General features: G+C 41.6%; 1 protein-coding gene across 4 annotated transcripts in view; it reads right to left on the bottom strand.

Moving 5' to 3' along the window:
- GRM3 (glutamate metabotropic receptor 3) overlaps positions 1 to 25,473 on the bottom strand; it is a 102,596-nt gene that overhangs the window by 30,848 nt on the left and 46,275 nt on the right. For 3 of the 4 annotated variants that reach the window (XM_031506931.3, XM_021531030.4, XM_021531034.4), the window contains 2 exons: positions 13,973 to 14,576; positions 146 to 1,001 (listed from right to left, as the gene is read on the bottom strand). In XM_031506931.3, the coding sequence (XP_031362791.1) occupies positions 146 to 1,001; positions 13,973 to 14,470 (1,354 nt within the window). In that variant the 5' untranslated portion in view covers positions 14,471 to 14,576. Of the gene's footprint in view, positions 1 to 145; positions 1,002 to 13,972; positions 14,577 to 24,212; positions 24,551 to 25,473 lie in introns of those variants that run through there. The other variant, XM_021531033.4, reaches the window with a different exon arrangement.

The following is a 25,473-nucleotide window of genomic DNA, read 5'->3' as shown; positions in this document are numbered from 1 at the left end:
GGAGTGACTGTGCCTGTGTACCGTCCTGGTCTAAACTGTGCAAATAGTTGCTACCAGAAATTTGGCTGGCTGTTACCATGACTGATGAACATTTCCTTAATTACAGTGCTTAATTATCTGTAGGTACCAAAAGAGGAGTTATTACCTGTAAAGTTTACTTTCAGGAGGTAATCTTTGTACAGCTTCCTACCATCCAGATGCTTCATGGCATCACAGAGTTTGGTGGTGTTTGGGCAGAGAGTCCTCTGCATTTTATGCAAGGCATGAGCCATTGCATACACAGCATTCACCACAAACATGATCTTGGATTCTTGCTCGTAGTTGGAACTGTTGATGGTGAAGTGCTTTTCACAAGCCTTTCTGTGCGGCTTCCTGTTCTGCAGGTTACACTGGAATTTTTGCTCCCAGAAGTCCTTGAACCAGGGGTTGCGCCTGTTGTTGTAAGGGCTGAGGCTTTGGAAGTACTTGTCAAACTCTTTCACCGGATGGGAAGCAAGCTCCAAGGTGATAGCCCCGGACGCTATGTGCTCGTTGCCCTTGACAATGCTCTCCTGGGCGCCCCACCCGTCGCTGGCGATCCAGGTGAAGGACACATTGAAGCGGTTGGCGGCCGCAATGAGCTCCCGGGAGTCGTCGCCTCGCATGAAGAGCACCACCACCCTGGCGTTGGGCTTCTGGAGCAGCTCCCTGATCACGCCGTCATAAGACTTCCTGATGTTGGACCGCCCCACCTTCTCCGAGGTGGCGATGCAGATGTTGCGCAGGCGAGCTTCCTGCTCAAAGGCCTCGATCCCCGTCTCCCCGTAGTCTCCTTCGGACGCCACCGTTGACACATAAGTCCAGTTGAAAAACCGCAAAATTTCAGCCATGGCTTTTGCTTGGTAGAAGTCCGGGGGCACCGTCCGTGCGAAATAATCGTAGCGGGATTTGTCGCTCAGCTTGGCACTGGTGGAGGCGTAGCTTATCTGCGGGATCTGGAAGAGTCTGAGCAAATTTGCCACCTAGAGACAAAGCGGGGTGCACAGATTATTAAAGAGGGGTATTTATAAATTGGAACAGAAATATTTAGTGAAAGGCATTGACAGTGTTTTTTAATGAGAGATGTTCTGATGTTCACACATTGAGGGTGTTGATAGAGGATGCTGCTAACAAACTCCAGGGAAAGCATTGCACTGAGCATATGCACAAAACCTGTTCTGATGCCCAGTTAATTCCCTGGGTCCTGCTGGGACTATAATGGACCTTTATTTTCATGAAACTCAGCCTGTTTAAACAACAAATAATTAGATACAAATGGACAATATATTACAGTTTCAGATTGTGTTCCTTACAAAGGCCTGGGGATTTGCATGCCTTTGCTGTCCATAGTGGGATTCATCTTCTCCAAGATTCATTGTATTTGATGACAAAATGCACTAAGAAAACATAAATTTCTGTTTTGTGAAAATATCACAAACATGCAGGCCTTTTGCAGAACTTTCCAATCTCACTCAAGCTAAGTCCCCACCTCTCCTATTTTTTACTCATTTAAACTAACTTTTTCTGAGATGTTCTGGCTGCAGACCAGCTAAAATGTCATATTTGTTGCATGTCAGTACTCTTCAAGTGTTTCACAATGTCACAGAACCACAGAATCACAGAATCATAGAATGGTCTTAATTGGATGACATCCTCAAGGATCATTAAATCCAAATTTTAAGTAAATAGCCTATATGGGGACCAAACCCATGACCTTGGAATTATAAGCACCATGCTCTACCCAACTGACCTAATGTCATGTTGACCTACAGTTTTTAATAAAAAAGAAAAATTGTTAATAATCTCTATTTGTCCTTCCAGTTTGATTTATGTGGTCCAATGTCCTGGTTTGGTTTTTTTCCTTTTTTCTTTTTTATTTGGCTATGTCTAATACTTAAATATTTGCATTATTCTACTCTCACGGAAGTGAAACTCTTGATCACATCTGGAAAGAAATGAAGAAAGGTTATGGAATTTTTTTCCTATGAAAGTTTCTTAAATGACAAAGAGAAGATTGGTGACTGGAAGTACTGTCCAGTAGATAAAATTTGAAGCTAATCTTAGAGTACAGCCTGACAAAAGCATTTGAAAAGCAACAGTGTGCTTGAGATTTCTGCAGTAGTGTACTTGAGATTCCCAAGGGAAACTTATTAAAAATTGCCCAATCATTTAATTATTTTAATCTTCCCCAGCTGTTTCTTTGACCACAGATTGTCTGTAAGAATTCAAAGGCAAAGGACTGTTTTGAAAAAGATGTTGTAGAAGAGGCAAATTTTGAAGGCTCAGACATCAGTAGCAAATTAGACAGTCTGGTAAAAAAAAATAGAAGCCCAAAAAACAAACAGAAGAATTTTATTGCTTTTCAGCAACCTGTATGACTTAGGATTTTATAGATTTATATTCTGTCTTTTCTGTAATGCAGACACTGAACTATTTTCTTGCTGTAGCTCAGTCTGCCCTTGTAAACTGGTGTAATCTCATCTGGGCCAGACTCTGCTGTGAGCCACGTATGTACAGGGACTTTCACAACCTCTGGGCCTCGTGGAACTGAGGACTTCAGGAGGTTCTTATCCTCCCGTCCTTCTGGAACACCAGGAAGGACCAGGTGTCCTGGCATCTCAGCTGTAGCTGTTGAGTTGAAGTTTGCCTTCACAAAGAAACCATTGGTAGTGGTTTGTTTTAGTTTAAGCCAAAATAAGAACTTTCCTACAGTGCTTGGAAGGCGCACGCTGAGCTTTAGCTGACACTGCAGTTTTGCCAGTGGGTACAGGCACAGGGCTGGGAAGTGCTGCAGCTGAACGAGTTACTGTCCCTCAGAAAGCAGCTGCTGTGTTCTTAACCTCCCTGCTGGATGGTAACAGCCATTGAACCGCCTTATACTGGAAGTGTGGGATTTAATTTGCATCTGGTGATGGAAATGAACAGCTTTAAAGCAACAGGATGGGCAGAGAGGCTTGTTCTGTCACCAAGGTACAATGGATGCTTTGAGCATTATTAAGTCCCTGTGGCTTTGTAACTTTGATTACATGCCCACATATCCACATGGTTTGGTTCACGTGTCCTCTCTCAAGAGCAATCTGATTTGGTAATAAGAATGTACTCCATGTAGCTATTCTGGAACATTTCCTGCAGAACTGTGTGGGCTAGAATTGCTATTCTTGTCTCAGTTTATTCTAGCAGGAGTTATTTAATTTGTGCTAAACCATAATGAAGATATGCACACATACCATTCTTCATTTCCCCCCTCAAATTGGCTAAAGAAGTCTGTTTTCAGCACCTCAAATAATACTGGTCAGTGAATGGACAAGCCTTCAGCTCACAGAAAAGTTCTGCTAACAAATATAGCAGTTCTATAGTTAGTTTGGTTCCTTTTTTCTTTTTTTTTTTCTGTTTGCTTGTGCCTTTTTAGTTTTGTTTTTTTTTTTTTTTTTCTTTTAGTCTAAGCAGCAAAAGCATCCATAGAACTACTCTCTCAGCTTACATGGGGGCCCTCAGCCTTGGAGGCCAATATACTTCCAGGGTCCCTGCAAACACCTGTAATTTTCATTCCTGTGCTCTGGAAGAAGAAAGTTTTTATGTGTTTACAGCTGTTTGCTGTAAAGCTCTTCATTACAAAGCTGTCCAGATGGTAGATTTTTCATGGACTAAAAATTAAAAATTTTAAGGAAGTCTGATTAATCATAAAGGAGAGTGATCTAATCCTTCCTGAGAACTATTACTGTTCATGGAGTTCAGTGAAGTTGTATCAGTTATTAGTTCAGATCAGGACACTCTTCTTGAAATTCTCAAGAGGGGATTTTCTGGAATATTGTAACATTGTGATATTAGGGACTAATTTTTCAAAAAAGCTCAGGTACTTAGCTGATGCAATTGATTTCAGAACAGTCCTTTTTTCTAGCCATTTTCATGCTGATCTGAGCATTTGATCATGCAAATGTTATCCTGGTTAAGAGACTAACAGGATCAGGTAGCAGGTTCTGCAGAGGAGATGATGTCTAAGGCTATGTCTGCCCAGGGTAGTAGATCCCAGTGGGATCTAAATCAGACTTATGCGCACTGAGATTGAACCACTTGAGGCACACCTCCAGTGTAGCTCCATGCTGCCTTGGCATGTGTGGAACAGCTTCAAAATTGCAGTGCAGATCCAGCTTTAGCTCAGTGAAATAATTTATTCTGGCAAAGCTCCAGAGAGCAATTTAATCAAGCCGTGGTGCATGCAATTAGTACCTGAAATCCATATGTTGGCACTTAAGCAGCAGTAGTAGCCAGGTTTTTTTTGCTGTCAAAACTGGTGGGTTTTACAGATACCTTTGAAGATAAGTGTGGATGCTCTGCATCTGCAAACCAAACCAGCCACTTTGCATAGCTTGCTGTGAATAAAGCATGTCGATGGAGTCTGCATTCAGAGATGGGAAACCTTCATTTGCTCTCATGCTGCTGGGCTTATCAGTGCAGCCACTATCCTGTGGTCAAGTGCCCACTCCCCAGGCAAACCTGGCTCTCACTCTGCTGGGTGATTTGTTGCCCAACATGAGCATGGCAGTAAGTCCACTGCCAGCCCCGTCCCTCCATAGGGACATCCTGGCACCAGCAAATCCTGCAAATGGAGTGGCTGTGGCAGTGCCAGGGGGGACCAGTGCCCTTCTCCTGTCACGTCTGCTCCTCTGAGCTGCAGGGACAAGATAAATGCTTGTGAGATATTGCCAATCTTGTTTAAAACACTGAAAATGGCTTCATAATGACCCCCTGCAAGGAGCCATGAATTAGATACAACTATCTAACGCATGAACCTCGTTTCTGCGTGTATTTGTGGCCATTCAAGAATCCTGCTGGTAAATGGGGACAGATAGGTAACACCTCTATGTCTCAGTGACCTTGATCTATCTTATGATTTGTTGAATCTCATTGAACATTTTCTTAACCTTCATAAGATTTTTATTTTTGCTGGCAGTAGGACTTATTCTGATGTTTTTGTTAAAAATTTCCCTTTTTAATGGCCCTGAGATTATTACTTGGATTTTTTTTTTTTTTTTGAATGTGCATGGGACTGGAAAACACAGGAAATATTTTGGAGAAAAGAAGGAAAGATAAATCTCCAAAGTGCTAGAACAGGTAGGGTGTATTTACCATAACTTACAAGTGTGTATTGCACATTTGTGGGACAGAGGAGGCCCCTTGTTAGATGACAGTACTCTCTGCCCTTCTGAAATTTAACCATGCGAGAGTCTCATGGCACTTAACATGGCTTAATGAATCTAATTTCACAGAGCTCCTTTGAGACAGGGAAGAGCTACTCTGAACAGACAATAAATTAGGCTGTGGAGCAGAATAACATTAAGGTTAAGGAGTTTTTTCTCTACAGAAAAACTGGGCAAATTTCTGTCTCCCTGAGCTGAAATCTGTCCTAATGGAGATTCTTTTGCTGACTGTGGTCTCCTGAGAAAGTCTTTATATTTCTGGGAATAAGTTGCTAGTCCAGATTCCCACAGCAAGACCATAGCAAAGCCACATCTCAAGGTTTTTCCTAATTTCATTGCTATAGCACGGGACCTGAGCTCTTGCTTTGAAAAAACATGGACTGCAGCTAGTGTGTGCTTAATCCACTTCCTAAATTATGGTAATCTACCTTGTTGGCTTTTTGTTATTATTTGGGCAGCTGGAAGTCAAACTGCATCTAAAGCATTCATGCCAATATATAGTACAGGGTTTTTTTCCCTAATTAAATTTTTCTTGTTTCCTAAATATAAAAATATTTCAAAAGTTTGGCAGAAAGAGCTATTTTAGAAAGGCAGGAAAGACACATTGGTTCTGAATGGGCTGGGATGTGGGTGTGTGGTAGGTGGCAGGCATAAACCTAAAGTAATGACTAAATGAAGTACCTCTCTAGCCAAATCTCTACTGGCTTGTGCAGTCTCCCTGGTCCCAACTCCTGGAATGTGCATTTTTTCTCAGGTTAAAATCTCCTAGTTCTTATTTTATGACTATTTTCTTCTATCATCTGGTCCTGCATCATGTTGGTAAAGACATTTACTTTGTGTTCCTGAGAACAAGCCTGTATATACTGAAAAGCTGATATTAGTTTCCCATCAAACCTTTTCTTCTCCAGGCTAAACATGTGCAGTTCCCTCAATTTCTTCTTGTAGCGTTTGTGCTCTAGACTCTCCTCCCCATGATTATATTTGTATTTATTGAATTTTCTTTTTACCAAGGGACCCAAAGTTCGAGGTAATATTCTAGATGTGGTCCAGTAAGAATAGAATAAACAGAAATATTTATTTCCATCTATGTACTGGCTATGTTGTGCAGATACAGCCCAGCAGGCTGTGAGCTGCCACACTGTATCACTGGCAACAAATATGAGCAACACTGAAATGCTGGGCTCCACCATAATTTTCCCTCTTCCCTTGGCATTTAGTAGGCTCCTACCTAGGGACAGTGTGACCCAGAGTGACTCAGGCTGGACTCTTCTGGCACACTCACATAATTTGGGAGTATCTGGGAGGAGGAGAGTTCAGTGATGCAAATGCAGCTGCTCACCTTGGACCCAAGAAAAAAATTTACTCCAAGCTAACTTGTTTTCAAAGGGAAATTAGGACCTTAGGGCCTCACTGCTTTCAGAACTGAAAAACCTTTGTCAGCCTAGAACATCATCTCTCCCTAGCCCATTTTTAAACAAAGGGTGCCATCTCTGGGATATCATAATAAGCACTAATGAAGGCAGTGACTGCACGGGGGCTGTGTCATGACCTGCAGCAGGAAGCACCAATTTGGCTTCAGTAGAACTCCAAGCACTGACCTCAGAAGGTCACTGGGAATGCCAATATCCCAGTTCTTTAAATCATTAAAGGTCAGTTGTAAGGAACTCAACCAGATGCAGTGAGGTTATTTAGGAGTCCCAGCCTGGCTTGTTCTCCTATGGAATCTTCTGGTGCATTGCAGGACTGAAGCAGTAGTTTCCATCAGCTTTCACATTCTTTGGTATTAAGAAGCCTGTTCCCTACTTTATAAGTAATGTTCCTTAATAAAATTGCTTCCCATTAAAGGTCAGTTGTAAGGAACTCAACCAGATGCAGTGAGGTTATTTAGGAGTCCCAGCCTGGCTTGTTCTCCTATGGAATCTTCTGGTGCATTGCAGGACTGAAGCAGTAGTTTCCATCAGCTTTCACATTCTTTGGTATTAAGAAGCCTGTTCCCTACTTTATAAGTAATGTTCCTTAATAAAATTGCTTCCAAAAGGTAACTCAGGAAAAGATAATTCACTATCAAACAAATAAAAATGTCTGGCATTTCTTGTTGGTGGGAAGAGGAGTGAAGGAAACATTATTTTTGGCCTTGCTCTTCTCATGAAAATTCAGGCAATGAAGCTAGGAAAAATATAGCTAAATGTTTGCAGTGGACTCTGTAGCTGCCATACAGAGAGAAGCAGTGCTTGAACTGTGAAATAACTTCATCTGCAATATGAACACCAGAAATAAGGAATACTGTCAGAATAACAGCTAGCATTTCTGCATGGGACCTGAGAATTTATTTTTATATTTGTGCCTGTCCTTGCAATAAAAAGTAAACCATGGAGGGCATGCAGTTGTTGTGCTTTGAAGGAAATTTTTTTTTTCTTTTTTCTGCAGGGGATGGCACAGTCAGTGGTCACATATGCACTCTGCCTCCACACAGCATTACTGTTGCAGTGAAGTAAGCTGAACACTAAACTTCCACCCTGAAGAGACCTGTGCAGAAGATCTTGCTTTGCATGAGAGTGCAATTCTTCTCTGAGACTTTGTAAACCTGCTTGTGACTTGTCCCATTTACACAGGATCAGAAAAGATACTAAAACTGGGGCTGCTGTTCTAAAGGAACATGGATTTTCTTCTGGAGTTAAAGAGCTATCAGTGATAAATGTAGTAATTTGAGACATTAACTGATGAGTAAATCCTAGTCAGAAGGGGTAGAACAAGTATAGGTGATGTCTGGGTGACCCTAGCTAGTTCTTATTTTTGGCCACTTTCTCTTGTAGTGACATCCATTCTCTCTTGGAACAGTTTATTGCTTTCTACAACTCTCTGAAAGGAGAGTGTAGCCAGGTGGGGTTTGTCTCTTCTCCCATGTAACAAGTGATAGGACAAAAGGAAAGGGTCTCAAGTTGAGCAAGGGGAGGTTTAGATTATATACTAAGAAAAATTTCTTCACTGAATTGGTGGTCAGGCATTGGAACAGGCTGCCCAGGGATGTGATGGATTCACCAGCTCTGGAAGTATTCTCAAAACATGTAGATGTGGCACTTGGGAACATGGTTTAATGGTGGACTTGGCAGTGCTGGGTAAAGGTCCCACTCAATGTCCTTAGAGGTCTTTTCCAACCTCAACAATTCTATGATTCTCTCATTATATGGTAGAGCTCCTCCCTTCTTACCTATAATCTCAGTAGTTACTTGTCTGTCCCTGTAAAGTTTTACAACTTCCCCTTAGCAAAAGGACAAAATGCATACACTAAAAAATAAAAATTATAGGCCAAAACCCAATAAAAAAGACTGCAAAGTAATCAGTTACTGTGGGATTTTCAGAGAAGCCAGAGTGAGGTACACATATTCCTTTGAAATCTCTGGGAAAGAAATGCTCAGTGTTCTCGGGCATTTGAAAATCTCAGCCTAGTGGCTGTTCAGTTTCTGAATGTGGACTAGAAACAAAGAGAGGAACAAACAGCAAGGGACTGGCTGAGAGGTGGTGGAAAGGGGGGAAGAACAGAGGCAAAAGAGAGAGTCTAAAGGAGACTTATGGAAGCTGACCAGTGCATGTGTAGCTTAAATGCTGGTGGTAGGTGGTCCATGTCACAGAATGGATTTTTACATAAGGATCTGGTTTACTTTCAGAAGCACAAAATCACCAGAGGCTGTCAGTGCACAGCACAAATGGTGTGTGTGGCCTGGCAAACCTCTGCAACCCCCTGCACATGTCTCCTGCCCACATCCCTGTTGGGCCCATGCACAGTGGGACAGAGCCCCATGTGCTATGTTTCATTTATTTTTTGGTTCATTTAAGGATTTTACACTATTTTCAGGGTGATGGAAGTCAGAAGCTATTGTTAAGACTCTGGTTGAAAGATGGTTTATCCTTGCAGGAAGGAAATGGAGGTGATTAACTTTCAGGTTCCATTAGCCCATGGCCGACTTTTGTGGCTAAGGAGAAACAAAAGCCAGGAAAAGATTGCCAGTAAATGAGTACATATTTTGAATTTCATGCCAGATGGTCACTCACTTAGGAGTTTATTTAGCTTTTGTGATAGCAGCAATGTACCATTAAACCTGCTGCGGTGGTTTTGTTACAGTTTACTTGAGACACAGCGAGGAACTGAAGAGAAGACAGCAGGACACTGGTTTCTGTTCTGCCATTTTTTCTGGATGAGGCTCTAAATTGGAAATAACTTTCATGGTTGTGATCTGGAGGTCTTGTGGGTTGACAGCCAGGTGATAGCCAGTTGACAATCTTTACATCCATGTGAATATAGAATACATAGAAACTAAAAATCCAGCCCACCTAAAGGAAGGTTTAAATTTTTCTAAGAGCTGACTGAAGGGAATGGACTCTAGTCTTCATTTTCAGAAGAAAATCCAGTTTTCAGGGACAGGGAAGAACAAATCCAGAATAAAGGTATTCCTGCTTCCACATGCATATTCCTGAAAAGAACTGACCTAAGTATCTTATAAATAGAATTGTGATTGGCTATGCAGGTGCTCCTCTGTAAACTAATACTGTCTCTTTTTCTTACCATATTTACTGTGTCAGTCTCTCAAAGGAAAATATATTTTAAATTTCTGTTGTAAACTAAGAAAGAGTGGGTAACCTGGCTCAGATGAAAAGCCACAATCCCAAAAGAAAACTCTTCAAATTTTGAATTCTTCACTTCCTGATGCCAGATTCTATTCAAATCAGAATTTAATTTCATGAAAACAGATTTTTATATATATATATTTTTTTTAACATGAGCTTTTCCATTGACTAAGAATCCTGGCTTGAGTTTTGAAGAATCAAGTACTGTGCAGATTGGGCTCACTGCTAATTTAAACACAACATCTAAAAACTAATTATCCAGATCATCATTAACGATAATAGCCTAGTCTGACCAGAAAATAATTAAGCATTCTGCATTCTCTTGTTTTTAGTCTCTGCAAAAAGTGCCTATCGCACATACTGACTCAGTGGGGAAGGTGTTCATTGCTGATTTACCAGCAAAATCTTTTATTCCTTAGTGGAAGGGTAATGAAAGAAGTACAAATCTGACAGCAGGAGCATCAGGAAGTGATCTGGCAGACAGCTGTCCAGAAAAAAAGCAGGAGAGGGAGGGCAAAGGGAGGGGAAGAAAAAAATATTGAAATATAAATAAAAATTCACAGGAGGGAAAAAAAAATCCAGAAATAATTTTTGTCTGAAGAACTCAGCATGTTTTATTTTAAGGCTAAGAAACTGCACTGTGGACTTTATGATGTTTACAGCTCTCAGCAAAAGAAAAATACTTGCCAGGGCTATATCTGGAAGCATCCAGCACCCTGGATGCTGCTTGAAAACACAGGGAAAGGGGGTGCTGAGCCTTGCACACACACTCCTAGTGAGATTTTTGACTTTCAGCAGTGGTGTGATTCCAGTTGTTACTGGAGCTACTCTGTACAGGTGACTGACCCTGAAATTGGTATGGCACCAAAATGCTTGCCTTCAATGCTTGAAAGTCCTTACAATTTCAGGCTTGAGTCTACAATGTCTATTATTCTAGACAGGGATTTTCTTTTGAAAGATAACTTGTGACTGACTATCTTAACAGGATGGGCAACAGGAGTAAATGGCTTAATGATATATTTTCTAGGGCTTAGTTACATCTTTTTTAGGTGGTGTGATATCTAGAGGAAAGCTAGAAAAGAGGGACTGAAGGAAGGCCAACACAATCCATGTAAAGAGAAAATAAACAACCAAATACTTTTTTTCTAGAAGAAAAATATAGAAGATACTTGATGGCAAGTTCAATGATTTGTGAAATGATTTGTTTCTCTGAAGAACTGTGTTAAGAAAGGCCTTACATTTGCAAAACTATTGACAAGTCTAGAGAAGACCATAGAGTAATATTAACTATAAGTATTGTTCCATATTCCTCCTTAGGTTTTGAAAATTGTATGACCCACAGATTTTCATACAGCTATATTACTATTTTTTACATGTACTGATTTGGAAAATCTCCAATTAGGACTTCCAATTTCCATTGGACAGTTGCTCCAAACCTAAGATTTTGGAATATAAAACATATGTATATGCTCTATTTTGTATATTTGATGTGTATTGCATCCAATCTACTTCCTCAGATATGGATTTAGTGTAAGATCAGCTATCAGCAGAGACTGGCTTCAAAGGGACAGGCTGAAAGATGCTGTGCAAGAGGCCACAGACTATTTTAGAAATGTGATCTGTCTCCCTCTGGGTTTCTGGGAAGGAATGAAACACCTGCACCATCTCCTCTGCTGTAACTACTTTTATAGATATGTCTTTTAGGTTACCTCATATCTTCATGTCCTTTGGACACACTTGAACTTAGGGTGGACTGAGGACCACACTGACCACAAACCAAAGGTACAGCAAAAAAACTCTCACTCCTCCACCAGAGGGATATGATGCTTGAAAATATTTTGTCAGCCTTCAGACAACTGTAGCTCTGGGAACTGCTGAACCAAAGGAGGTATCTTACAGAATTTTTTATTTTTGTTTCTAGTCACTTCTGGAACTCATTCAGCTTTTAACATCCACAACAACCTACCATTTACTTGTTTCATTTGATGTACTTTTTGTGTGATTGGAAGAGACAATGAAAAATTATTTCCCTAACAGTTTGTGCTGCCCAAGGTTCTGTAGCTACTATTTTCCCCCCTCAGATGTCTTTTTTTCAGCCTGAAACTTTGTGCTCCAAGTGATCAGACACACATAATTGGTGAAGAATACATTCCTGCTCTGCTATCTGATCCACAGTGGGACAAAACCACTTCTGCTACAAGAGATGGCTGAGGTTTTGCTCTGCAGAAACTGTTCTCCTGCAGTATGGGTAAGGATTTGCCCTTATATTCCCTATGAATACACAGATGAGTTACACACTCGAATACAAAAGGAAATAAAATGTAATTTTTTAAAATTCTGCACTCATGCATGTCCTATGGGATCTGACCATGCTCCCATTTGATGCCTTCACAAGAGCAGCTACCAGCTCCCTGGAGTAATTCTGATTGAAATGAACATTGGATGAACTCCTGCCCTATTTACAAAAGAGGCAAATGAGGTTCTGGGGGCTTTCTGTCACTGCTGGGGTAGTCTGCAGTACACAAAAGCTCTTATTGCTATTGACACTGGTGCAGTGATTAAAGCTTGTGCTCAGTCTGGAAAAACCCCCACACTGAGTCTGAAAAAACATCCTGCATTGTCAAGACTTGATGCCTTTGGAAACCTGCAGCTGGCCATGAAGAAATACCAGATGCAGGGTCTTAGTCTACATCAGTCTGGGCTTAAGACACCCCCCACTTGTGATAATGAGTCATGTGAACTGGCTTGTCTTATTTGACCCAAAATAATGCGACCACAGAATCACAGAATCATTGAGGTTGGAAAATGTCTCCAAGAGCACAGAGTCCAACCTTTCACTGATCACCATCATGTCAGCCAGACCTTGGCACTGAGTGCCACATCCAGTAATTTCTTTAATATATCCAGGGATGGTGACTCCACCACCTCCCTCCCTTGGGAGTCCATTCCAATGCTTAACAACCTTTTCTGTGAAGAAATTCTTCCTGATGTCCAACATGAACCTCATGTAATGCAGCTTGAAGCCATTTTTTCTCAACCTGTCACAGAGTGCTGGGGAGAAGAGGGCATCCCTCATCTGGCGACAACTTCCTTCCCCTCTGAGCCTCCTCCGGGCTAACCACCCCCAGCTCCTTCAGGAGGAGACTCTTCACCATCTTTCTCTGTAGAGTCCTCACCATCTCTGTTGCCTTTCTCAGGACAGGCTCCAGCACCTCAATGGTGCAATGAGTGGCCCAGAACTGGGCACAGGATGTGTGGTGTGTCCTCACTAGTCCCCAGTACAGAGGTCACTGTCCTGGTCCTGCTGGACACACCATTGTTGATACAAGCCAGGATTCCATTGGTTTCTCAGCCTCCTGGACACACCTGGGTCATGTTCAGCCACTCTCAACCAGCACCCCCAGGTCCTTTTCTGTTGGGACACTTTCCAGCCACTCTTCCTCCAGTATGTTGTCCTGCAGGGGGTTGTTGTGACCCAGGTGTAGGACCTGTAGTTGGCCTTATTGAACCTCATACCACTGACCTCAGTCCATTGATTCAGTCTGCAGAGTCTTCCTACTCTCCAGCAGATCAGCACTCCTGCCCAGCTGAGTGTCATCTGCAAACTGACTGAGGGTATACTTGATCTCCTCACCCAGGTCATTGATAAAGGTATTAAACAGCTCTGGCCCCAATATTGAGCCTTGGGGAGTCCCACTAGTGACTAGAAGTAATACAAGGATTTATTTTTTAATTTTAAATATCTATTGTTAAAATGACGAATGTTATGAACATGCAGCATGGCAGGAACACGTATTATGATGATGTGAACATATCTCTGCACTTAGAGCTGTAGAAGTGTCATGAAATACAAAGTTCAAAATAAACACTAAGACTTTTGGAAGCTTTAGATGCCTTCAGGATATACCACAACTAGAAGAACTGGACAGCTGCCAGACTTTAGATGTATAGTAAATATTTTAAAGAGTGAATCAAACTAATGTAAATTAAGTAAAAATCACATAGTAGATTGACCCTCTAGGGTAAAGTGATCAAGGTAAGACTTGCTTTATTGGCAAACTTACATAAGCAGTGGTTCTCTCACTGGAATTGCAGATAAACAGTTCTCACCTGGTGGGGCTGCTGTGACTCACCTGTATGGAGACGCTGCTGTAGGAACCACCTATGACTCCTGCAATGAGCAGTGGCAAATTCTCCTGGATGGCATACGAGCCATCAGGGCACATGTACTCTGTTTCATCCACTTTAGTCAAAGATGCCCTGACGAACTCCAGAGACTGTTCTAAGGCATATGTATCCCTGGAACATGTGTCCAAGATGTGAACTCCAAGCTTAATTCCCGGCAGCAAGTAGTTGTCTTTGTTGATTTCATCAATAGCAAACAGCATGGCCTCCAAGCGCTGGATGCCTCGGTCTTCATTGATTCTCCCACATTCTTCTATCCCAGTGCCTTTTTCCTTGATTGGGAATAAACCTCCTAAGACCAGGTCTCCTTCTATCTTAATTTCCTTTCTGACAAAGCTGTGGTCACTTAGGGAAAGGAAAACTCCTTTGGAAAATAAAGCTAGCGCAAGGACTTGGAGTCTGGTGAACATCTTCATTGGTCCTGTTTTAGCAGCTCTAAGAAACATAGGTTGGAGCAAAACCACTCTTCAGTCCTTCTGATCCATTGCCAGATATGAAGTGCTGTCCCACAAGCCAGTGAAGAACAAGCCAACAGGTCTTTCCACTGGACCTCTAAAGAAGAGATGGAAAGAATTAGAAAAGGCAAAAGGAGACACAGGGATGTGAGATACCTTAATCACACAACCATCCCTCCTTGAGGCAAACAAAACTTTTCCAAGCAAATTAAGGTAAATACATAAATAAGTAAGAGAGACGTATAAGAAGAGAATAAGAGACATGACAGGAAGGAGTCTCGTGTTTGATGCTTGCTCAGGGCATAAAAATGCTTGCAGCTGGACTTTCTCTCTTTAATGTTAATCACAGTTCAGTGCTCAGGTCAAAGGGAGAACACAGCAGGGATGTGTGTACTTAGGATATGATTTTACTCTCACTAGGGTTAGGACAGTTTGCCAATGACCTGAAAAGGAGAAAAATCAAACCTCAGAGTGAAGATTTATTATATTTATTATTATATTTATTTACAAAATTGTAACAATTTTGTAAATAAATATACATACACAAAATCTTTTTATGCGACACAGATGCATGATTTATCCATAGACTCCTTGTCAATATCTCTTGAAATTTATCAAAGTAGCTGCCTCATCTCCCAATCCTGAGATGAATTGTGTGGCAACAGTTAAGCAGAACACTTTAATAATTTATTTCTGTACTTACCTTTTCCTTAACAGAGTATATACTATTAGAGTTGCATGGTTATTTATAATTTAGAAACACTTAGCACAAAGAAATTGAAATCAGCAACAATTAAGATTTAACACTGAATAATGAATGAGTGTGCTCATTGCAAGGCAATTGTTTATCCTAGCACAATTTCAACATTGCTGTACCAAATTGAGTGAAAGGATAGTTTTTTGTTCATATTTATTCCAACATTGTTCTCTCATAAATCAGTAATGGGTCAGATGCACTGTTAAAGGTCTTGCTCTACTCTCGAAATATTCTGGGCTGCAGAATGTCTCAGCAGAATTTTCCATTCAGAAATGTCAATGGAAAAAAGTCTTCCTCATTCCTAAATGATCTTTAAGTAAGCTAGTTGGTTTATCACCTGTGGATTATTAAAGAGGTCCAGAAAATATATTTTCTGGTAATTCTTAACAGAAGTAATTATGACTGTATTCAGCAGTACTCTCTGTATCAGACTTAATACTCTAATTTACCAAACATTATTCAAGTGTATACAGGGCATATAGAATGGTGGTACTATCCCATTGAAATCATTATCAAACAAAAAGCTGACTTTTGTCATATAAATGACTGTGTGGTTAATAATTAAATTGTGTTGACTTCCATTGTTTTCATCACTAATCCACTGCTTGGATAAAAACAGGACTTGGGAATTTTTTTTAATGCAATATCCATCTTATTTACCTCTGTGGCTTCTGTTGCCACTGTATCTTAGCAAACATTCATACATTTAGCTTTATAGCAGTGGCAAAATATTTGTTTTCACTGTTTTACACTTGGGAGAAAAAGAGACACAGAGAGATGAATTAAGATTCTCAGAAGATTCTAAATTCAGATTTTGATTTGCTTGACACTCACAATTACTATCAAAATTTGGAAAGGTCAACTGTGCCCTGAACCCCCTGGGTCCCACTGAGGCACTGAGCCTGAACAGGTTCTTGTTTGTTCCTAAACAAGTTCTTCCAAGCTTCTTCCTGAGTGATTTAACTAAGGTCATCAGCACAGCCAAGAATCAAACTTTGATCTTTCCCAGTGCTCCTCTGATACCTTAACAATAAATCTCCCTCGTTTCTTATTGCTCCCTCTGGCTTTTATGTGAGTCTTTTAAAAGGTCATATTAAACCAATCTGCTTTCAACAGCTCTTCAACACGACCAGAAACTTGAGTTTTTCCAAGAAAAGACTTTAAAATGGGGCCCTCTATAAGGTTTACTAAAACTACCCTGGGACATACCTGGAGCTACAGTGGATTTACCCTCACAGCAGGGAGGATGTTCTCATTCCTGACTCCTTCATAGGTGCTGGTTTCTGTAAATGGCATCGCCTTTCACCTTGCATCTCCTTTGTGTCTCTCATACATCAGCAAGAAAGGATACAAAGGTACTGAAAATTATTTCAGCATTGTACAAGGACAACTGATTTCCTCAGCAATGAATACAAAGGATTTCTGTGTTCTGTCACTTATGGTTGTTACAATGGTACTGCTGAGGGAAACTGGAATCAGCACAGCAAGAGATCAGTCCCTGCAGAACCCAAGGGGCAATCCAAGTAGGTGAGCACTGGGAATGATCATTTCTCTGATTCTTCTTTGCCACTTTGTGTTGACAGCACTGGTCTGAAGGTATCCAGGGATGTGAAAGGAAGAGGTGGTGGGTTCCCCATTTAGGTTAGAGAACACAGGTGACTCATCCTCACAATCCTGCTCTATCTGGGGACATAGTGCTTGGTAAGGGGTGTCCATGGGTGGGGGCCACACACCTACCCTGATTGTCTTACCCTCCCCAGGGCCTGTGAAGTTCTGAGCTTGTCACAGGGGCTTTGACACTGCAGGGTGACACCATGGATGCAGAGCTCTGCTTCCCAGGAAAAACATCCTACTTTATGTATTCAAATCCTCTCTTTATAAATGAGACAGTAAACAAAAACACAGCTTAGGGTATAAAATATTCTTCACTCCTTCATCAGACTTGGCAGCACTGCTGCCCATGTAGTGGCATTGCAGAGCCCTGCTGAGCACCAAGGATGCTGAGCAGAGGTTCAGAGTCAAGGTGTTCATGCAAAGGATGATTTGTCAGGGAAGGTTTCCCCTTTGGGTTGTGAGAGATGGGTGCCTGCAGGGTTTCTCCTGGGTGGGACTCCTGAAGGAAGCTGTGAGGCAGATCTGGGTGGTCAGTGAGCAGCGTCACTATGGTGATGCTGAACAGACATCTTGGTGGGATGGAGAATATTTTAAAGCAGATCACAGAGATGGGCTTGCAGCTCAGTTCCTCTCCTGTTCTTTGGTGTGCACCTCCCACATGCTTTCTCTGCAGCTTGTGTAACTCAAGACTATATATACAAACATTTCATACCTATTCCAGGCTGATACAGCCCATATTCCTCCTCTTAAACATGGTGAAGATACCACTGATCATATCCTACCTGAAGTGATTTCACTATACTGACTACTCCTATTGGCTTTTGCAGTACTGTCTTCTACTAAAAGCATGTTTCTGGGATATTTCAAAAAGAAGTGTTTGCTGATCAAGTGGAAATTCTTTTATTTTTTGTTTATATTTAAAGTTTTAATGTCAGCTACAGGCAGGGTTGTGTTGTTCTAGGTATTCTGTTAGTACTGCATTCCTGCCCTATAGTCTTTGGATCTCTGGTGGAAATAGGAGTAGAGTCTGGGTGTAGAAGCAATGTAAATATCAACATGAAAAGTAAACAGGCTGAAGAAGAGAAGGATCTGCATCAGAGGGTTTCTGCCAGCATTGCTCTATCTGAACTTTAGCCAGAAGCATCCAGCTTGTGAAACATCATTTGGCACTCCAGAGCTCCTTTGCTTTCTGCCACAAGAAGCCCATAGGGGGAAGTCACATCTGCCCTTGGGGGACACTCAGCATACCCCTTACTGAAAGCAACTCACTTGTGTTCAATAGCAGCTATGCTGCTCTCATTGAAAATCCACTTGCCTCTAGGTCTGAATCATCAGCTTTGGTGGATTATTTCTCTGTGTATGAAAATTTGGTTGCACAAATTTACTATTTCTTGCTGTAAATGTGCTTATTTACTAAGGATGGGCGCATTCTTGTTTCTGTGAAAGCAAGTAAAATGAGAAAGAGGTTTGGGGTTTGGGGCCTGGGGTTTCTGGTTTCTGCATTCAGTATGCCACTGATATAATCTCCAAAACTAAATCTGTCTTCCAGGGCTGAATTCACATGTCAGCTCTGGTGCTCTGTAGGCCTTTTGTCTGTAGCTCATGGAGCAGGTCCACCTGTGCTGTTGGTTCAGAGATGAATTCTTATCAGGCTAAGCATTTTCAGTCTATTTGTCTAGTAAGTGTCAAACTTCAAAGAGAATTGTAGTTGAATCTTTCATTTAGCCAGATGACTTATAAATCAAACATTATTGCTTATACATCAGTGGCAATTTTGTCCATGCCTTCCATCATACCAGCACCCATGCTTGGCAATCCAGCATCCAGCAGCCATGTATTTTCCAATCTTCCAGTTATAAGGATGGAATGGGAAGCCTTACAGAGCTGATGCACTTCAGATTGCCTAGCTATTTTTCAACACCATTAACTAATGAATAGGGCAACCTACAGGACAGGGCTAAAACTCTGGAGAGGTTTCCTCTCCTCTTCACCATGTGCTATATCCTAAATTTCCCCACATTTGTTCCCCTTCACAGTGTTTTACAGGGCTCATCTGTTTATGCAGCTTCCTGACAAAGGATGCAACAAGAGCTGACGTGGGTGCTGGAGAAGATTATGTTTAGCTTTATTGTGGGTGGCTCCCCCTTGGCAGTTGAGGATTTATACTGCATTATTCAGAACCATAATGTGTTTTTGTGGTGCCTGGAGCCATATGTCAACTCGGTATCTATCACCTGCTGTCCTTTGTAAACTTTCTTTGGAGGAGAACCATGTTCAGTGTAAGGTCACAGAGGAGGTTCCCACCACACCTGTGCTCTTGTCACTTTTACAAATATTGAAGCTAATAGTTTCATCAATAGATCTTTCTCCAAGGTCACCCATCAGAGATGTATCTTTCCCTGAGCCCTTGCTGTGCCCTACAAATTTTATCTTAGGGAAGCAAAATTCTAAAACAATTCAAATTTCAGCTCAAAATTCCAGTGTATTTTTCAAGAGTGACACAAGAAGCTGAATGCCAGGATTTCTTTCTCTCAGAGATCATGGATAACTTGCACAGTAGCATAGATCACCCAACACATTTATCACATTTATATGTGCCCTGGCAGAACTTGACCTTAATACCTGATGAGAACTGTACTGAAATATAATGTCTTATTTAACCAGAAAAAAAAAAGTGATAGACAAGCTTGACAATTATAATTAGAGATGTCATCATCTCTGGAAGAGAAATATTTGTAAAGTAACCTAAAGCGTATAGTGACAGACTTGTGCCAAGCACACAAATTGCTCACACCCTGATTCTGACTGGTTGAAATCTGGTAGCTTAAATTAGGACATCAAAGAAAACAAATAAACAAACAAAAACCAGGGAAAAGTTGTGAAACACATGGTGAGGTGGAGAAAACAAGTGAATTTCTTCTATGGAAACAGAGAATTTCCTTCATGAAATGTTAATCAGCTCCTGACATGTAAATTTGCTGAAAATTAATCAAAGTGATTTAAATTTCAGTTCTTGGCTGTCACATCTCAATTTTTTTTCCGTGTGAAAAAAGGACAAAAATGGCTTTCCAATTAGGTATTTTTGTGAATTTCATCTTGAAAACCTGTACATGAAAAACATTAATTATTGCAATTACCACCAGCAGTAGCATGAGGCTCCAAACTGTACAAGCTCATGCCATTTTTAGTATATTTTAAAAGAGTCTGAAAAGGTATAAAAATTTAGGGGAAATTTCAGTATAAAGCCATATAAAGCAAGAGATAATACATCCGTGTACAAGTAAATCATCAGTCTTAAAATAAAAGCTTATATTCTGTTCCTTTAGAACAAGAAGAAAAATTCAGAACACTGTGTAACTATTTGTACTGTGTTAGCATCAACATCTGATGCTTTATGTTTTCTACAATGTCAACATACAGCAGATGCCCAACCCTCTCCTCAGAGATCTATGATATCCTGTTTCAGAAAAAAAAAGTATTTAAAATATTAATCATGTGGGAAAACAGATGTCTTTGATGTGTTATTCTTTAAGTTTTCAGATATTAAATAACTCTATAGATAAGAACTAGAGGTATTAATTTAGCCTGGTGGGGAACAAGGAGCCCCTGAAGATAGCCAGACATTAATATGGTGTGGAAATATGAGACTTTGTTATTTGTTAAAATACATGAGAGCATTTGGCATGGAGTTCTTGCAAATTGAGTTTGGTCTCAGGAGAGGGAGTTACAATGAGCAGACCACCAGAGGCAGAGCTCTGGGTCAGGCCATTACAGGCTCCTAAATCATTAGAGTTCCTCCCTCCTCTGACAATGTGCACTGAGAAGTCCAGCCGTGAGCCTGAGGCTTTGTGCCATCTGGACAATTTGTGGTGTAATGATCTTGATGTAATGCAGGGTTAGACCTTTGAAAGTCCCACCATCTTCCCTTCTGTCTTCTTTGGAATCAGCTGAATCCTACTGCTTTTTGTCCACCTGCTTATTTCTTCCAGGCTTTGGTGACAGCTGAAAGCCCACCAGCAGCGGCTGCAATGAACAGGCAAGTGCTGTGTGCTTATTGATTGTGTGTTAGTTGACTTTAGTCTCAGCCTTCACCTGTGATCCCAGAAAGGTATAGAAAAGGAAGAAATTGGACTATAAAGCCTTTGGGGACAAAGGGGCAGCTGGCTTCTGTGACCTGTGGATGTCACTGCAATTATTCCTCCTGGGTAGTGTGGGAACACCAGCACCAGGCTAAGGTCAGCAATGTCAAATGTTGGGTGAGAGAGGTGATGGCATAAGTGTGGAGCAGCCTTGCTCAGAGTAAACCATGATGTTTTCAGTGTCATGTCCTGGGGATGAAATATTTAGCTAAGAGAAGCTTTAACACTTGTGCTTAATGCAAGTGAGGCTTAACTAAGTGAAGTTAACACCATCCAAAGCATAGCCCCCTGAGGAGTATGTGTGCATTTACTCTTTAGACACGTATTTAACCTTTCCCTCTTAATTGATTCTTAAGCATCTATTTTTTTCTGCCCACACAGAGATCATTGCTGCTTTGTGCTCCTAATCACTTCTCAGCTCTCTGAAGCACCTGCAGGGTTTTCCTTGAGGCTGGATCTCCCCATGAACCTGTTCCAGCTGAGGTGCTCTGCCTGGGCAGTCTTGGCTCACTCCAAAGCGAGCTGCCAGATTTCACTCTTGCTACTGTGCCAAGGTGTTTGCCCCACATTTTGGCAATACAGAAAACATTGCTGGGCCTCTGAGTATGTGGAGGGCAGAGAGTCCTTTGCTGCTATTTCTTCTGTTGAGGCTTTGGCTGGCAGCACAGGCAGCCCAGGGTCACTCCAGACCCACAGAGCAGCAGAGTGTGCACCCTTTTTCCTCTCTGGCTGCAGTGTGGTGACTTCTGCTGCCACCCAGCCTGCTCTGATGTTACTCAGTCCTGGCTTGGACCCCCAGGCAGAGGCACTCAAACCCAGCTTGGTGCTCTCCTATCACTGCTCACGATGGGAGAAACTGGAATACTGGAGGTGATGGCAGGCAGTGGACAAAATCCTCTCTGTGGCTCCTTCTCCCTGCCCCAATTTAGTGATGAGTCAAACAAAAACCTTCCCAGGCTGATGCTCCTATCCCTGTGTCATCTGATCTGTATCTCCCAGTTTGCCACAGCAGTACCAAACACTCAGCTGGAAATTTTCCAAGTTAAGATGGTTCTTCCTATTTGATTGAGGCAATATTTCTTCCTCTGACATATTCACTGCAAGCACTTAGAGCAGGAGCTGTCTTGCCCGTCCCTGTGCAGGGCTGAACTCTTGTCTCATCACCACTGACCAACTATTCAGTGATGAAAGTCCATCTGCTTAACTTACTATCATATGGCAACATTTTAGGAACTTCTGACCTCCTCCAGCAGAATCTCCTGCCTGTTCTGGTTAAGACACCAGGTGTCTCTGGGACCCCCAAGGGCACGAAAACATTTTAAATGAAAATATATGCTCCTGCTTTGGGTTTGCCAAGCATCTACAGTATGAGGTCAAGGTAGGTGCCTGATTCCCCTGACAGGGTTTCACCTTTGTTTTGTTGTGCTCCTGGTAATAACAAAAAAGCAATAAAAAGGGATCAAAACATGGAAATAATATTCAGGTTTTAAAGAAAGACGTATTTAGTAGTCGATTGTAGCTTTTTGATGTTTAGTCGTTTTCTTTCTTTCTTTCTTTCTTTCTTTCTTTTTTTTTTTTTTAACATAAAAGGATTAAAAATTTAGCAACAGTACCCTCTATTGAAATGATCCTTCCCTCCTCCACCCCCCCTACAGCCTCCCCCCCCATAGCCCAGACTGGTAACTCTTCCATCACATGAATGTTACCTCCAGGCAACAGCATTCAGCAGAGTGTGAAATCACAATTAACGGAGCAAGTGTTTTGTAAGTGAGCAGAGACGGCCACAAATTACATCCTGCTATTAGCTGACTTTAGATCAACATTGTTGAACGGCTTCATGATTACTGGGCTGTGGCGTGTATTCAAAAAACATTAATAAAACATAATTGATTGTGAATTGTGCTTACTACCTTTATAGTTCTAATCACAAAAGTCTTAGAAATTTGCTGGAAACAAAAGCTACCCTCAGCTATTTGTGGGAACTGGATTGTACTAAAAATTTTACAGAATTTGTTTTGAAGCTGCTGTAAATCAGTAAACTACTGAAGCTTATGCGGTTTGCTGCCTGATAGATCCTCTTTGCCTTTCTCTTTTCCAGTCAGCAAAGTGAGGCACAAAACTGCCTCACCTCCACCAGAAAGTACCACTGGAACTTTCCACAAACAATAGCTCAGTCTCAGACCTGCCATGCACAAAATGTGTCCTTATGTCACCAACACAGAGTAGGAGCTGGTGTCCACTATTTACTGAAAAACAGTCAAATACAGAGCTATACTTTGGAAATACATGCATTTATGTCTCTCTTTTGGGCCCCAGATTATTTTCAAAGCTTAAATCAGGTGTTCTTACAGGAGCCTGGCATGTTAATTCTGATTCATGACTCTGTCTGGACTCATGGAGAGACAAGATACGTCACAAAAGTTTATGGCTGCATGATCAAACTTGGATGCCCTGCTATGAATTTATGGACTTTAAAAAGGCTATTCACAATCAGTCAAATGTGCGACTTCAAAAGAATTTGAGGTCCAGCCAGTGACACAAATGGACTTCTCTTCTTCATTAGTTAGTGCTTCAGGTACCTAAATTTCACTCTCAGGCTGAGAATTCCCAAATACTTTGGACCCTGCCTGCACTTGCTGATTAAGGTGATGCTTAACTCCACTTCTAAACCAAATTTAGTTGGAGGAAGATGGACCTCTGCCAAAGTCCTCTGTCTCCAGGGAGCCAGGCTCAGAGATACGAGCAGGATCTTGCCCTAGCTGTAACTATTTAAAGTTTCCTTACCCAACAGAGAGGTGGCAGAAAGTGAGGAATAACCTCACAGGTTCTAAATCTCTCTTGCTGTGACCACTAAAAATGCTAGTGCTAAGAGTGTTGAAAAAATCTTAGAAGTGTGTTGAAAAATCTTAGAAGTGGATCTAAAATTAGGTAATATAATGCCTGCATTATTTACTGACTTTTTGCAGCCTGTGCCCTGGTAAATGAACTTGTATAAACAGTGGGGGTAGATTGTTTAAAAGCATTTCCTGTTAGAGAGCTAGCAGCAAGAGTTACTTTTAATGAAAATAAACCAGAGAAAGCAAATTTTTCCTGTTTCTGCAAAGATTTATCTCATGAAAGCAGCAACAAACATGCCTTGTCCTGAGCAAGGGAGTGACTTCTAGTGCTAGGAAATGAAATGTCAGTCAGTTCTCACTCAGGCTCATTTCAGTTTAGTACTCACCTCTTTGCAGGTGCATCCTGGAACAAACAATTCCAACCTGCACCAGGCTTCTCCTCTTTCCATGCCACCTGTCCCTCCCTCAGATCTGATGCAAACTGCTTGCTTGGCTCATTTCTTGCAGCTCCACAGCAGTGTATGTACATGCAGACATATATTTTTATGACAAGAGCCAGAGCCTCACACCCCCAACACATACACTGCATTCTCTCACTCTAAATGGCCATTGCTATGGCAACAGCAGCTTAACTCAAAATTTAGAGAGGCATTTAGCACAAATTATGAAAGAAGAGATGAGACACTGGGTAAAGCCATGCATGTTTTGATGGCTCACTGTGGCTCCATTCACTGATTGCTTTGGGACGCCCTGGGGACGCTGCCACTTGTAGTCTGTCACCTTCTGCCCAGAACTGTGCAGGAAACAGCTTTCTCTAGCACTGGCTTTGTCTTTTTTCTTTTCTGTGCTGACAGTAAATGGACTTTCAGCCATTTGGTTTGCCACAGAACTGAATTTGCAGTCCACCCAACTTGGTCCTCAATCCCTCTGCTGGAATAATTCATGGCCTGGTAGTGTGATGGGGGAATTCCTTGCTAATGAAGGGAAGGAAAGACACAGGCCCTGTTTAGAGTATCTGGAACAGTGCTAGTGTTTGTGGGAATCCAGGGCTTCCCTCTGGCTGCCCTGGCAGGTCTGGGATCCTGGCAGGGGGTCAGGAACCCCCCTGGACAGAGCCCCCAGAGAACTGTCTGTGATCTCTGTCTATGGAAAAGAGTTTTCAATCTTACAGGATGAATTACAAGTGCTGAGTGTTTGCTATAAGTAATAATTAAGTGTGGCATGGGTGCAAAAGTAAAATTTTAGGATTCTAGATTAGAGGTCCGAAGGGGACAAGATGGAGGAAATTGGGTGTGTCTTGTCCTTTTTCTCCTTCTTCATGCCCTCCATGTTTCACTGTAGTGTTGGCATTTTTCTGTTGGTTTAGGCTGGGGACACACTGTTCAACACAGGTGACAGATATTGGCACGTTCTTGTAAATCCAGCCCAGGGAGTTTCTGGTATTTAATGTTTGTAACATCCCACTGAGGACAGAGCCCCACACGCTGCCCTGCAGGACAGAGCTGGGCAGGGCAGCAGAACATGTTAGAGATAAACAGAATAAACAACCTTGGAACCAGCACAGATGAATTATGATTTCTTCTTTGGCAGTGGGGCAGAAAGACAGAGACTTTATACAATCTCAGAATCATCAATATCTCAGATTCC

The sequence above is a fragment of the Lonchura striata genome, chromosome 1A (assembly GCF_050655825.1).
Source record: "Lonchura striata isolate lonStrDom1 chromosome 1A, ASM5065582v1, whole genome shotgun sequence".
In the NCBI taxonomy this organism is placed as follows: domain Eukaryota; kingdom Metazoa; phylum Chordata; class Aves; order Passeriformes; family Estrildidae; genus Lonchura; species Lonchura striata.
This window is presented reverse-complemented; position numbering and strand designations above follow the sequence as displayed.